This window comes from Fopius arisanus, unplaced genomic scaffold, assembly GCF_000806365.1.
Source record: "Fopius arisanus strain USDA-PBARC FA_bdor unplaced genomic scaffold, ASM80636v1 scaffold00090, whole genome shotgun sequence".
Lineage (NCBI taxonomy): Eukaryota > Metazoa > Arthropoda > Insecta > Hymenoptera > Braconidae > Fopius > Fopius arisanus.
In genome coordinates this window covers 396,044-411,038 of record NW_011887829.1, presented here as the reverse complement: position 1 = coordinate 411,038, position 14,995 = coordinate 396,044, and the positions used below count along the sequence as shown (strand labels likewise).

At 37.9% G+C, this 14,995-nt stretch overlaps 4 protein-coding genes across 6 annotated transcripts in view; 3 read left to right on the top strand and 1 right to left on the bottom strand.

Moving 5' to 3' along the window:
* The window catches only part of tipE (temperature-induced paralytic E), an 8,074-nt gene extending 3,267 nt beyond the window's left edge, over positions 1-4,807 (bottom strand). Inside the window, exons 1-6 of one of the 3 annotated variants that reach the window (XM_011311581.1) lie at positions 4,528-4,807; positions 4,309-4,452; positions 3,400-3,708; positions 2,104-2,379; positions 1,844-2,037; positions 756-1,075 (exon numbers count right to left, since the gene is read on the bottom strand). In XM_011311581.1, coding sequence (XP_011309883.1) covers positions 756-1,075; positions 1,844-2,037; positions 2,104-2,379; positions 3,400-3,601 — 992 coding nt within the window. In that variant the 5' untranslated portion in view covers positions 3,602-3,708; positions 4,309-4,452; positions 4,528-4,807. Of the gene's footprint in view, positions 1-755; positions 1,076-1,843; positions 2,038-2,103; positions 2,380-3,399; positions 3,709-4,289 lie in introns of all 3 variants that reach the window. The other 2 variants (XM_011311580.1, XM_011311579.1) reach the window with 2 other exon arrangements.
* A 3,830-nt stretch (positions 4,808-8,637) lies between these two features.
* Teh3 (tipE homolog 3) lies at positions 8,638-11,393 on the top strand. The gene is made up of 2 exons (XM_011311582.1): positions 8,638-10,254; positions 10,489-11,393. Exon 1 carries the CDS (start codon positions 8,907-8,909, stop codon positions 10,242-10,244), a length of 1,338 nt encoding a protein of 445 aa, XP_011309884.1. The 5' UTR covers positions 8,638-8,906; the 3' UTR covers positions 10,245-10,254; positions 10,489-11,393.
* Positions 11,394-11,395: 2 nt separating this feature from the next.
* Teh2 (tipE homolog 2) lies at positions 11,396-12,838 on the top strand. Its single transcript, XM_011311595.1, has 4 exons — positions 11,396-11,702; positions 11,852-12,101; positions 12,170-12,337; positions 12,531-12,838. Exons 1-4 carry the CDS (start codon positions 11,396-11,398, stop codon positions 12,712-12,714), a joined length of 909 nt encoding a protein of 302 aa, XP_011309897.1. The 3' UTR covers positions 12,715-12,838.
* A 1,758-nt stretch (positions 12,839-14,596) lies between these two features.
* Positions 14,597-14,995, top strand: part of Teh4 (tipE homolog 4) — a gene marked incomplete at its 3' end in the record, with an annotated part of 3,316 nt that continues 2,917 nt past the window's right edge. Inside the window, 1 exon segment of the mRNA XM_011311584.1 lies at positions 14,597-14,995.

The window sequence follows — 14,995 nt, the reverse complement described above, 5'->3', positions numbered from 1 at the left end:
TCCAGAAAAAAATTGCCTCATTCCTCCATCAATTACCGAATAATTACAGATCAACATCTTATGGTAATTCCAGGAATAAATTTAATCCAGTGAATTTCCTACAGAATTTTTCAGTAAAGACGTGTCAATCGAAATGCCGAGTACAATTGAATGATAATAGATCGATTTTCCGAAGTCATTGATTCCAGGATGTGATAATTCGTCGGTTTGCTGAATCATCGAACACATCCGTCTCAATTTATGGACGTTATCATAAATTTATCCTCGTCCCCAGGAATAAATTCCCACCGGTGGATCAATCGTACCTCATAATACTCTCATTGTCGATGAGAAATTTGTCTTTGAGACCGTTCGATATCACTCCATATCTATTCCGGGTGTGGCTCAATACCTAGATGCGCATGAGTTTCTCAACATCAGGAAATAACAATTCCCCCCTGAATTCCAGATTCATGGAATTCATTGGAAGAACATGAATGAGACAATGATAACCCGCAGAACATTCCGAGGTGTAAATCGATTCCAGGAAGCCCCTGGAAATTCCAGAGCATCTCCAAGATCTCCCAACTCAATTAACTTATCCGTAAATTAATTCCCTGAAGATGTTGCTCATGAGATTAATATTTTTTAAACAAATCGCAGGTCCCAGGTGGAGGGAAAAATTGGAAAAAATGGAAAAAAATCGAGAAAAATTGGAAAAATTGGAATTGGAGTGTAAAATAAAATGCTGCAGTCCAGAGATAATATTTTCTTACCCCTGTGCTGAAATAGAATTGGGAATTCCATCGAGGCTTTCTCTGCTGACTTCATCAGCCATGGCAACCTTCAGCTGATGCCCAAAACTGGCTAGATCCTCTCGGAATGCTTCACTACCTGGTGTAATAGCTCCACTAGTTGGTGGTAATGGTGTTGCATTGCTACCATCACCATCTTCACCTTCTTCATCGCCATCTTTCTCCACGAGGGCTTCCTCCTCTTCGTTGTAAATTTTGAAGTAGGCAACCGTGAGGTATATCACCGAAATAATAAACGATGGAATCGGTATCGCCATTGCGTACACGAGGTTCATGTAGACCTACATTTACGTCCAATTAAACAATTAATTCGTTCATTTAATTAATTATCTGTCGTAACAACTGCCTAGTTTTTATTCATCCATAATATTCTCAGCCATTTTATTTTTTACATGTAGGTCAACATTGCAGGTGAAAAATGCAGCCAGAGAAAAAAGCCTTTTCATTCAGACTGTTAATTTTTTTTTTTTTTCCTAATACGTTTCTTCAATTTTCTTTTTATGGGAATTTTTTTCCATTCCTGGTACGGAAAAGGAGTTATTCTGCATGGAGTGAGATTGCTTTGATCTTCATGCGAAGAAAAAAAAAATGGTAAAACTGTCGGTGAAAAGTTTTTTCTCGAATAATAGCACAGCGGCGCTTCCGGGCATTGAACGCGAGGCAAAAAAAAAAAATTCACTCCAGTACAATTGTCTGGAACTCGTTCTGAGTTTTCCCCTCTTTTCTTTTATTTTTTTTTCTCCGCGTATGGGTGATATACCAATGACTATTCAGAGCTGTTTACGTACTGCGTACATCGCAATTGAATATCTATTTCTTCTGTCAGTATTTTCTATTATTCTCAGCTACAACAGGACTGATGTCTCCCATTCTCCCAAGATATTGATTCCCAATTAACGCAATCCTTTCACAATTTAATTACTGTATATTTAATATTTAATTTGATAATAATTCAATTTAAAAAAATTGTTAAATCCCAACTTGATCTGGTAAGTCAATAAAATAAAATAGTTAATGAAAAAAAAAATCATAAAAATCAAGAGTCAGACCTGCCACATGTCCAGATCACTGATGACAATTCCTGGATCGACCCTGGAGTAGTAGCAACTAAAATTATGCCCAATATTCGAGTACTGCCTGTAGAAAATACTGCAGTTGAGAATGGGTGGATATCCACACCCTTTGATATTGGGGAACAGCTTAGCACCAGTGAAATACCACTCGGAGTCATTCCCCATGAGACCTGTCACCGATTAATTCATAACAGGTTTTATTCACCCTTCACAGGTTTGCCAGTGAATTTGAGTACCTGTTGGAAGTGGTTTTGGCAGGCTGGGATCATCGTCATCATCGAATTCATCAAGCTCCTCGATGTAATTGTAATCCCTCGGTGAACGCTGATATCTCATCTTCAAACGGGCCTCGTCACCCTCGACACCTCCTCCCGCCCTGCCCTCATCTCCACCAATCCTCTCTTCGTCAGTTACATTAACAGGTAACTTGTAATTAACGCGGATTTGCGTACAGTCATACAGTTCCTTGGTACAACCCTCTCTACACGAGGTCCATGAGCAATTGCTCGCACCTTTAATTCACCAGGTGAGGGTCAATATATTGAAGAGCAACAACATGCGTCACAAATATTTGATATCAAGGATGACGAGACAAATTAACATTTTATAACTCATTAACATTTTATTATTCTATAAAATTATTATCAGGTGGGATTGATTTAATTGGAGGGAGAATTCATGTAATTGTAACGCATCCTTAATATCTTCTTATTTATCATATGATATGGACAACACAGAATAGTGGAGAGATAAGGGAATCCAGGAAATCTTGATAAGTATTTTATAAAGGAAAGTGGTGAACGAGATCGATGGAAATAAATGACCGGGGAATAATGCTCGAGTCTTGGAGCACGTGGAGAGATTAAGTGGACTGATACTTTCGATAATCCTCGATATTTATTGGTATATACTTATTGATAGGGGAGAATGGAAAGATGAGAAGAGAAATTATTACTGGAGAACTCGATGTGAATGACTGGAAATAATATAGAATAATTGGGCAGCAGTCGAGAGGAGAAATATCAAAAGGAAATAATTTATCAGGAAAATCGTTTTTCACGTGATTGATGATCGCATCCCTGACTTTATTAGAAAGAATTCCGGAAATTCCAGAGAATGAATTCCGTAGAAATAGTGGGGAATCATCCCTGAGGATTGTCAGGAAAATTTCTGACCCGAGGTGGCAGTAAATTTTTCACGAGGAAAACACGTGTCCAGAATGGCTCCGAGCTGCAGTAATATTTTGTCTCGGTATGAGTACGAGCATTCGTTCTCTTAAACTTTACCGAGAGAATAAATCACGAGTGATGAGAAATAGTGAAGTCTGTGAGAGAGAAAATTTTCCATTCATTCTCAAAGAGGAAGCTTTTAAAAAGCTCTCGTAAATTTCGAGATGATGAAATTATTTGTCTGGAGATTTGAGTTGATGAGAGAATATTATCTCGGGATTAATCTTTTGTCCTGGGGGAAGTACTTTTTTTTTAATAAATAAACCTCTTCTTTTCTGATTCGTTGATAAATCTGTCATTCACCTCTTCTTGATTCGACGTCAATGGTGACGCATTCCGCAGGTCTTTCGTCAAAATCCATGGAAATTGTTGTGAATGCGGGATCGATAACGAAGGGGACCAAGAAGAGGAAGGCGAAGAGGCTGAAGGTGCCAAGGAGGATGAAGAACGCGGTTGTGTAAAACAGCATTTTCTCGGCGAATGTCTCTTCCTTTTCTTCCGCCATGTTGCTGAAGAGGGGCAGTGATGGTTATGCTGGAGATATTAGAAGTCAGTTTGGGTTTTTTATTTTTTTTTCTCCTGAGTGCTCCTTCCAGTAATCAAATCGTAAATCTGTGGAATTAATTATTTCACATTTTTTTCGCATTCGTACGCGTGGAAAATGGAAATTTATCAATTATCGAATTATAAAAGTAACTTCTCCATTTTTTTTTCTTCCGGAATTTTAATAAAAAAAATACTATTTTCACGTAATTCTGCGTTCGTTGTACCCGACAACACTCCGGCCTCTGCCAGAGATTTTAATCAGCTAGTGCATGTGCTGCACCCCGAATAATTGCACGCAATTGACCAAAAGTTTTATGAATACTAAATTCCCCGAACTCCGACAATTGCCTCCCCTTAATTACGAGAATAAAAAATGTGTCAATGGTTCTCTTAAATCCCAAAAATATTCCATAAATCAGAATATCTCAATTAATTAAAAAACAAATAAAAAAAGATCTGAGAAAATGCTGAAGTTTCCAATTATCATTGTTTTTAAAATACTCATCAAATATCTAGAGATAATCCTGAGATTAATTCGTTAAAAAAGATAACCAGAAAGCCACGAATAAATTGACAACTCAACTTAACCCACTGACACACATTCACAGAGAGTTTTCCCCCCACTCAAAAAATAAGTATTCAATTACGTAAATACATGAGAGATACCCCTATAACAATGAGCAACAATTGGGCAGAGTTGCCCTCTTCTTGTGCCCCCGCATCGTTCCCTCGAACAGTCTCTTGGCCTCAGAACCCTCAGGCCCTCCACTATCTCCTAATCTTCACCAAACACATCACCAAACCCCAGAGCTAATGAAAAAAAATAAATAAATAAATAAAAATGATCACACGATTTCCAAATCCAAATGAATCAGACGTGATTACGTCATGATCACCAACAAATGCACGTCTGACTCGAATAATTGACGGATTATTATCACTGGATGTCAATATTTGGCTATCATGATCTCCAAGATCTCCACATTTTTTTTTTTTATTGGAATTGTCACATTTTTGTCGATTTTGGATTTCGGATTTTGGTTGGGGGTTGTTTCTGGCGCAGGGTTCGGGGGAATCGATGATTGGGGATGATTTTTCTCGGGACAACCGGTCGCGAGATTTTTTTTTTCAGATCGATTGGTAAAAGCTCTAGCTGCGGCGGCATATGCCGGGCTACTGCAGTCCAAGTTGAGCTTTTGGACGAGCTTATTTTTCAGTATTCGATACCAGCGCCACAACGGCGTGTCATGGCATCGACCGCCACTTCCAGGAGCGAAGAAATATCAAAAAATATTTTTCAAAAATATTTACATCCGACTGTATTAAAAAAACTACACAATTGCCACGGAATTCTAAAAAAAAATCCACAGGAAAATTATCATGACTCTTAATCAATCCAAATAAATAATTCAATTTAAAATTCATTTAACAAGTTTTAACTGCAGTTTAATTATTTTATTGTCTGACCAACGCGAGATTTTCTACTGGAAAATTCGCTGGATTAATTGACATTGCGAATGGATCGATTCCATGTACAGTGGTTTGATATATTATGTCATAATCATGATACAATTATGACTGCTCCTTTTTTTGGGGATATCACGAGTATTTGTCCTGTCATTGCTGTCAATGGAGCTATTATCCTATTATGTCATCAATTTGGGGGTATGAAAGGGGAAGAATAAGAGCACTTGACTTTGAATTTTTATGAGAACCTCTGGAGATTTCGAGTGGTTCGTTATAACATTGTCATGCCACAAAAGCTTCATGTATGGATTTGCCGTTGTCAGTCCTCCCATTCTTCTCGTCACTTGACGGTCTCGCAGAAACAATACATTTTCCACTCGAAGATCATCCCCACACAAAAAATAACCGCCAAATAATCTAAAATCTAATTTTTAATTCTATCAACTAATTGAATTATGAATTAATTAATGCAGTGAGGGAATTCGCGAAGCCAGTGAATCTGTTCTTTTTTTTTGTTTTTTTTTTTTTTGAGAGAATAAATGGGATGGAAAATAGATTCTTGGCAGTTCTCGTCGTGTTTGTTTGTCGGAATTGATTCTGCTCCACTTTAGGGCTGACAACAGTGATGGGAACGACAAAAGAGATGTGAGAAGATGGAAATGGTTGACCTTAGGAATTTCACAGGATCTGAAAGATCGGAAGTACCAGAGGCTATTGGCACCGCGCCATGTGCAAAAAAATATCGGCCAAATGTCCATTTTTTATCCCAGTCTTATCCATTTCACGTGTTATCCCTCTGCATGCCAATGACACTGATTTGTTTTTTTTTACCGACTCTGAGAAATTTCAACTAATTTTTTTCCTTCTTTTTTTTTTGTGCATTCAAGTTTTCAAGTGAAGTGGAACATGGGTGACCTCTCCATCGACTTTTTAGACTCGCAACTCTGGAACTATCGAGCCACTCACGATTTATTAACGATGCCGGAGGAATGTTAAGTCGATACTTCATTGTTTATGTGAAATTCAATTCTAACCGAATTTTTTTAATGATTAAGTATTTAATCGGAATTCTGGAGCGAAAATGTTGAGAGGAAAATATCGACTCAGCGTGTGTGTGAATTGCCGGGTGATATCTCCGAATCCAAGAGAGATACCGTTTTTTTTATAATAACCTTTTTTACAGGTTACACTTCGCCCAATAAAAAATGTTTAATAAAAATTTTGCTATCTCCTTCAGATTCCGAGATATTCCACGAAATTCACGTGAATAATATCTTGACTGCAGCCTTTCCCCTTTGCACTAATTTCCTCTTGAATTATTGCTAATTACGAAATGAGAAAATTGAAAAATCAAAAATAATTTTCATCTTAAAATAGATTAATAAAAAACGACCGGTGATCGTTTAATTGAAAATAATGAGTTGAAACAAATAAATTGAAAATCGATAAATGAAATTCGCGATATCTTTTTCGTGATTTATCCAAAATGAATAAAATCACTGGAAACTCATTGTTATTGATTTTCCAAGTGCCCTACGGCAACCGTTTGGTGTCTCTGGTGCTGCCCCAGTCTTAGCATGTAAACGTCAGCCATATTTGTTTCCGTCAAGTAAAACCTCGACTCCTAAAAACTACTCATTTACTTCCAATTGCTGGTGGATTACCCCCGTATCCAGCATCACTCGTGTAAGTACCGAAAAATTCAATTTGTCAACATAATTTATTACGATTTATTATTTATCCCCTCTAAAATAACAATCGGAGAATTTTCAAACTGCAGAAACCACGCGGTCTCTCACCAGATCGCTTTAATACCTGCAGTCCCCATGCAGATGTAAACATTGCTTCTTAATTAATCATTATCTTAAATAAAACGTCTTGATCCAATTTATTATTATTTCAACAATCAATAAATCACTCGATTAAAAAATTCTCTCGTTCTTCATTCCGATTTTAATTCCTCTAATAATTTTATTGCTTTCAATAAATATATAATGATTTATCATGCAATGAAATTGTTAGATAATTAATTTACAATTAGTCATTCTGATAAATAAGGGGGAGGGGCAGTGAATTTTTTTTTTTATGCAGATGGAGAATTTTTCGTTTTTTTGAAATTCGCTTTTTGCCGCGTTATGCTTGACTTTTATCACTTGATATTTTTTGTTCCCCTGTTGATGCATCATTCAATTATTATAGTCGGACTGACAGTTTTGTATTGTATCCGAAAATAGAATCCGATGCAGTCGTGAAATAACGATGGACGTTAGTGGAGCATGTGAGAATCAAGTGGCACTGACCGGAAACCTATTGATTATTATTATTTTGCACTGTCTCATGCATTGTCACGTGGAGAACTATAAACATGACAAGTCTACAATATATTTTATAATTTCCCTTCGTCCGGAATAATTCACAATTTTTCACTTCTCCGAAAAGATTTTTTTAATTTTAGAAAATTTCTCGCATTTATTCTTTCATTTATTCTCGCATTTATTCTCATTTATTCTCTCATTTATTCTCTCATTCATTCTCTCATTCATTCTCTTTTGAATGACAGAAAAAAATTTAAAATTGATAATTTTTTTTCTCTGAGTGAGAGAACTCAAGTGAGCGACATGAAGCTCAAGCTTTTACTCAACAAATTCTAGGAAAGACTTACAAGTGATCTGCGGCTTATGCGAAATTGTTTAGAAATAAAGGGGAAACAATTTTTCAACAGTTGTGGAATAAGCTGATTACTAAATTGAGGGGAAATTTAATCCGATTTAATGTCGGACTCTGAGAAAAATTTCCTTGAGGACAATTCAGAAATTAATGGATCGAGCGATTTCGGAGTGAATTGTGCAGTTGACGAAATATATCGTTGAAATGAAAAATCTAGGGCAATAATCAAATGCACGCACTGCAGAAAGTACTGGCGTCACGCTGTCTAGAGTAGTCCGACCAAGCGCGGACTAAACTACTTATTCCCTCATCCCTAATTCCCCTCCTCGAAAAACGTCTAATTAATTAAATCATCACCACCAATTAAAATCCTCAGCATCCCAATTTTCCAAAAATTTTCAAAATATTCTCCCATCAAAATATTTTCCATTACCCTAATTACCCTCTCCAAATTATAATGTAATTAATATATATATTCAATTGAAATAGAGATCGATATGATATCGTCAATTGAAATTTATGGATTTTATGGATGAATGATTAATAAAAATATATGAATTCCACCGAGAATTTTTCTCAAGGAAATAATCGATTGTTCTCGTTATGAAAAAATTCTAGACCATCCGCGACTTCGATCCCCCCTTTGGTTGACGTCACTGCAGTAAATGTTCCATAATTCGAAGAGCGCAGGTTTCTTATCGATCTCAAACTAAAAAGCTCCCTTGAAACCAACGTATCACCCAATCCTCTCGCGCACACGTACAACTCAATGGTTAAAGGGCAGGTCGCGCTTGCGCGGAACGTCCAAATAATTTTCCTGATTCTGCCTGAAAAACGTCAGTGGCACGGTTTCCGAGGACTTTTAGTGAGAGATACGAGAATACCACGTAACCTGTCCGGCAAGTGTCAAAAGCCCGTGGAAAATCCTCAAAAAAATCTCCAATCCCTGCCCTCAAGAAGCGGAGTGATACCAGAGATAATTGAAGAATAATTGCCGTCGCGATGTAACGCAAAAGTTCTAAACCCATGGAAAATCCTTCAAAAGCACCAGCAATCAGCGAGACAACGAAAATTCCGGTGCTCCACCTGAAAAACCCGGACTACCCAAATAATCATTAAAAAAAATAAAAATGCCAAAACAAGTGGCAGTGGAGGACCTGGTGATTCCACCTCAGGACGGCCGTATCTGCGGTACAATATGCATCTGCCAGATGACAGCTGTCCTGTCATCAGTTGCCTTAGTCTACTTGGCAGTTGCCGTGTACATGCCAACGACAAGAGCAGTTGCATCAGGAATAGCTCCAGTACCAGTGATGTGTACGACAATTAGAACAGTGAATGCAGACAGCTGTGACTGGGGTAGCTGCGGTGAATGGTGTTTATCGAAGACATCGGGACCCTGCGCCCAGATCCACGTCAATCTCCGTAGGAATGGCTCAACGATAATCCTAGCCAACTGCACCAACACCACCAACAAAACATGCTATGGCATTGACCAGGAGAATGCAAAAAAAGCCAAGTGCATAGCCGACGAGTGCCGTAATTTAACCGGTACCTTCAACTGCACTGCAGGTTTCTGCATGAACGTGACTGATGCCTTTGAGTGCTCATTCAGCGATACAGATCCACCCCTCAAGTGCTCAGGCAAAAGAGGGAAGATCACCTGCATCGCAATCGATGGTTTATTCAACTGCAATCGAGGTACTTGCGAGAGAATAAGAACGCCTTACAACTGCGACAGAAGATGCGTTGATATTCCAACGAGAAACAAGAATGTTATTCTCCTGAGTGGTGACAAGGTTTACCTCAGCCAGTGTGAGAGAGCGATTGATGTTGAGAGCGGCAAGGAGATCTGGCATGAGAATCGTGGTGATGTGATGATGGCATCGTGCTATGGAATATTTAATTCAAGTCTCGGTGTTGAGGCTGTTGACTGCATCAATGGTTCTGTCCTGGAGAAGGATATGCTTACTGATCTTACAAATTTCACGTACCTGTCTTATTTGAATCTTTACGCTACGAAGCCACTCGATGAGACTGGAACAATAGCACCTCCTGAGCACAGCCTCATTCTCGCTAATGAGAGCCGATTGCTTATTAATCTTGAGGGATGTGTCAATACCCTCAGGGATGAGTGCAGAGATTTTCTCCATGAGTATGGAAAAGATGGATCTGATCACAATGCTCGGGCACGCTTTCCCTGCTTCTATGCCAAGGATAAGACAGGTGTTGTGGTCTCGAGGTTTGATCTTGATAACACGTGGAAGGAATTTCTCATTGCTTTTATTCTGCCATTTGTACTGTTCGTTGTCAGCTGTTTGACACTCATCTGCATTCAGAGGACCATTGTCGTTGGGGATGACGCCAGGATGAGGTTCAAGGGACCTGGAGCACTCAATGAAATTCATAAGAGTGCCAGTGGTAATTTGGGGGATGCAGGGGGAGGTGATTCCGTTATGGCACTCTGAGATCCGTCACGTAAGGATTTCGATGATTCATTTATTATTTGGTCGAATGATTTTTGAAGGGGTGGGCTGCCACTATCGGTGATTATCATTTCTTCACAGGTTTTTATATCTTCTTTGAAGTTTTTTCATTCGACAATCTGTTTTTCTTTTTTCTGGATATTTTTGGATTGCCAATGTTTATTGATTTATCGTTTGGCGTAACCACTGATTATTATTATTTAACGGTTGATTTATTTTGTTACAGGCATTCCCCTCCTGGAGGAGAGCCCGGCTCGCCAATCGATATTCTCCCTCCGTGGACACTACTAAGTGTGCGACTTGGTCGGAGGGTGGGGGGAGGGGAACGCGTGATTAATTAAGAGAATTAAAATTAAAAACCTCAAAATTTTAGGTGAAAATTTACGATTAATTATCAAAAATATGATTGACCGGACAATTAATTGAATTGAGTGAGAGAAAATAATGAATTTTCAAACTGGCACTGCCGATAAAATTATAACCGAACGGGATTAATTATCAAATTAAATGAGGAATAAATTTGAATGAGTTAGACACGTGTTCATAGGTCAGTTAATCATGGGGGAGAAAATCGAAGTGGAAGAATGATTTTTAGAATTTCACATTCAATTGCAATAAGATATACCACGAATTACCGATTTTTCACGCTTTCACGGCAAACGGACGTGCTCAGCTGATTCAATAACCGATTGTTTAACGATTTACAAGTAATTCCTGATTTTATTAATCCAGGGTTTTACGATAAACGTAAAGTTATTTACTAGTTAATAATTCATGAAGTTGAGAGGGATTAAACGATAAACCAGGACACGGTGGTATTTTTGGGGTAAAAGTAAATGATTAATTTTTGGGACTTATAGGGGATTGAGGGGGAGAGAGGAAAAGTAATTTTTTAAATATGGGGGAGGACTGCTGATCAAGGGGTTGAGTGGGAAGAGAAATTTTTGGATTATTTTCGTCGCGAGTGGAGGAAAAATAAATCATTTAACCTGGAGTCGGAGGAGGAGTCCCGCTGTGAGTTGGGGGACTTGAGACGAAGGGTGGAGAAGTACGGATACATAAATCGAGGTTCCTTGGGTCGTTTCGACCCAAGTGCTGCCTCGATAATTGATTCCGACGAGTCAACGGTGATAATGGGTGCTCAGCAGGATGACGATACAAAATCGAGTAATGCTGGTGACATTGGTAATGCTGATCCACACATTCCTCTCGTGGAGATCCAGAGTTTTGTCGAGAAAGCGAAATTCTACACTTCGTTGTGTCTCGGTACAACAGCGATACTTGCGGTTTTTGGATTTTTATTTCTCATTCCTTTTGTGGTTGAGCCGGCAATATCAACTATTCTCGCTGATTTTTCACCGCATGCTGTTGCCTGTGTGGTGACAGAACATGTTTATGTCGAGGGTCTAAAAAATTGCTCGTGGGCGAGTTGCCGTGAAGGTAAGAATTATTTTTCAATCGCTAATACCATCCTAGCCTTCATTAATTTTTAATGGTTCAAGGCTGTACGAGTGCTGCTATCAGATGCCATCAGATTAAAGTCAATTACTCAAAACTATCGTACGAGGATTTTAGGGTTAAGGGTTAAGGGTCTGCTATCAGATGCCATCAGATTAAAGTCAATTACTCAAAACTATCGTACGAGGATTTTAATAAAAAAACTGCGGGTACGGTACCTTGGGATGTCGCTGATACCAAATTTTTCATCAATACTGAGGGCTGTGGGTATCCACCAAGAGTCAATTGTTCAGAGTTCGCTAAAAAATTCGGTTACCAGAACATGGGGAAAATATTTCCGTGTTATTACAGCAGAACTTATCCAGAGACGGTAGTTTCCAGGTAATATATTTTATTCTGTTGTTTAAAATTTCAGGTGAATCGGTGGTAATTTTTTTTTGTTGAATCAGGTACTCCTGGGATGAAAATCTGAGGCATTTGGTGCTTGCTCTAGTGACCCCAATCGTTTTATTCATTGTCTCCTTGGGTGTACTTTGCTACTGGTACTGTCCGCCCATGGGGAAGAGTTGCGGTGGCCCAGGGCGTAATTTAATTGATAAATATGCGCGGAAGGAAGAGTAAGTAATGTGTATGTATGCTGCGCTCTGTAGTTGACATTTAGAAATGCTATTCATACATGAATTACTCTGGATTGGATCTCATGTCTTTTTTTTTTTGGTTATTTTTTTGGCGGGGAATTTTTGAGATAATCTGGAGTGATTCTCATCCGCTTAATGCTGAAGAAAAATGGAATATCACACCTCTGAATAGTTTGGAACCACTATTGCAGCATTCTTGCGGAGGACGAATTCGAGGAAGACGAAGAGGAGTACTGATTGTTACCGAGGGCTCACCCCCCAGCGAGGGAGTGACCCCTGATGCCACAACCCCAGAGTCTAGTCTACTTCACGTTTTAAATTTCAATGATAATAATTGGCCTGTCATAGCTAACTAACATCTACAGACACGAATTTCAAAGTTAAATGAATAATTGGCTTTTAGAATTCGCTGTGTAGCTGCCATTACCTAAACTGTCGGCTCATTAAATCTCGAAATAAATACAACGATTTTTTTTTTTATCAATTTTTTACTATGCCAGAGAGTAATGGAATTATTCACGATTGCATTGCCAAATTTTTTCGTGGCGAAGGCACTGGGAAAATCTTTGCTCCACGAATTCTCAGCCAAAATAGAATGGAATAATCTGCAGAATGGCTTTTTAAAATTGTTCAGTTCGTAGGAACAGGATGGCTATTACTGAAAGCGATTTGATGAGGATAAATACTTTTAATAGTCATTTGAAGATGCGAGGTGGACGCGTCGCCATCTTCGAAATCACAGCGAAATGGCGGCGCCCACATCTGTCGGCCGTCTCGTATTTTCTAGAATCAAGCATTTTCCAAAATAATTTATGAATAAATTGTCGACTCACCTCTCTTTGCATACATAATTGATGAAATTTATTACTGCAATCATCATTGTATATTGAACGAAACAAAAAAAAAATCCTAAATAATGGAAAAATTGTTACAATTTTTGTATTCCGGAGAGGAGCGAATTAGTGATTCCAATATTGTATGGATGACGTAGGTAATAATAATAATGTGGGATTATTATTTTTATTTTTGTTGATTGTTATGAATGGGACTGGAAATAGTGGATTCCGCGCTTTTCGCAGCGACCTCTTTCTCCCCATAGAACAATAAATTAGTTATTATTCAAAATAACTGGTTATTTTTATTCGAGAGAATGGCAGATCGTTACGAACAGTCCGGTAGACACGAGTGCCCTATACATCTAGAATGGTTGTGAAAAATTAAATGGCCTTGTACTCTTGGCTCCGTTAAATGAACATTAAGAAAAATCCATAACAGATTAATCATAAGCATCAAACGCTTCTCCTAGGACAAAAATATTTTTTAATACTCCCGAGATTATCTCATATCGAAGAAAGTCAATGTTCACTTATTTTTGTCATCCGAACAATTTATTCGATTTTTCATTGCACGCCTATGAAAAAAAAATGAATTATCCAAGAGGAAAGGATTTTTCCCTCAGACTTTCCTCATTCCCTTGAATTATTTAAAAAATGTAGAGTTATGTTATCAGTTGGGATTTATTTCTAATGAATTTGAAAACGCACAGTAATTTTTTTCAAGATCAATTGCCGAGGGATTTTGGAATAAAAATTATTTTCAAGGATGTGAGAAGGTTGGGATGAGGTGGAAGGGAGAGAGGTGCATGTACTTGAACAAATAATTTGTATAAACTAATGTAAAGCTCGTTAGCCACCGTAAGCTGTAAATAATTTATCCGATATCGTCTCTTGACCATTAATTGTTTGAAATTATCGATTACTGCTCAATTTCTTCGGTAGGAAATCGAGAATAATGGCTCATTTTTGATTAATCAAGACTCGCTTTCATTAATTCGTGTAAGACTACAGTGTAATTAATGCTCGAGTACTGTAAATATTTGATTATGAATTACGATTAAAATTCTACTGTAAATAATTCACAGAATATACGATTTTATTGCATGTGTGAAGGAGACATATATTCAGTGGTCAATTAATACTTTCCTGATTATTTTATCGCTCTCGTAATTGAATTGCAAATAAATTGTTTTCGTTCAATTAAATTGTTTTTTTTTTCGTGAGAATTCCGAGTGGAGGTCAAGAGTTTAATGAACTCGAATAAAAAAACGGAGTGAATTCGGATTGAAACACGAAAGCGCAAGCTCTGAATTCCGGACAGTCGCGCACGCATGTATATAGTATATAGTACATACTATATACTTTTCGTCAGTCTCTATCATACGCAGTACCCAGACGTACCTCCACCGAGAATAATCGGGGTGAGACCACGTCTGACCATACGTTACAGACCCTCTCCTTTTCGTACTTAAAAAAAAAAAGTCATACTTTGACTGCACTTGGGAATAAAGTTGTTACGTGACGTGTCATGTCAAGTACATCTCGAAGATGGACGGAAATGAGATCGCTGTGAATTACCGTAGATATTTAGAGAGTGAAAGTTGACGACTAATTAAATTTACCTCCGGCCTAAATTCGGAAATTCAAGGCTAATTCACATAAAAATTCATTTCAATTTTTTTAGACAAATCAATTATCATAATTATTCAATAAATCCGGAAATTCAATAAATCAATTTTTCTTGTAAAAAACTATCGGAATTGAGAAATCAATGACAGAAAAACCGGAGAAAATAAATATT

Coding starts and splice junctions, on each gene's coding strand:
- Teh3 (XM_011311582.1), top strand. CDS start 8,907: ATGCCAAAACAAGTGGCAGTGGAGGACCTGGTGATTCCACCTCAGGAC.
- Teh2 (XM_011311595.1), top strand. CDS start 11,396: ATGGGTGCTCAGCAGGATGACGATACAAAATCGAGTAATGCTGGTGAC. Junction 11,703..11,851: donor GTGGGCGAGTTGCCGTGAAG/GTAAGAATTATT, acceptor TTAAGGGTTAAG/GGTCTGCTATCAGATGCCAT. Junction 12,338..12,530: donor AAATATGCGCGGAAGGAAGA/GTAAGTAATGTG, acceptor ACCTCTGAATAG/TTTGGAACCACTATTGCAGC.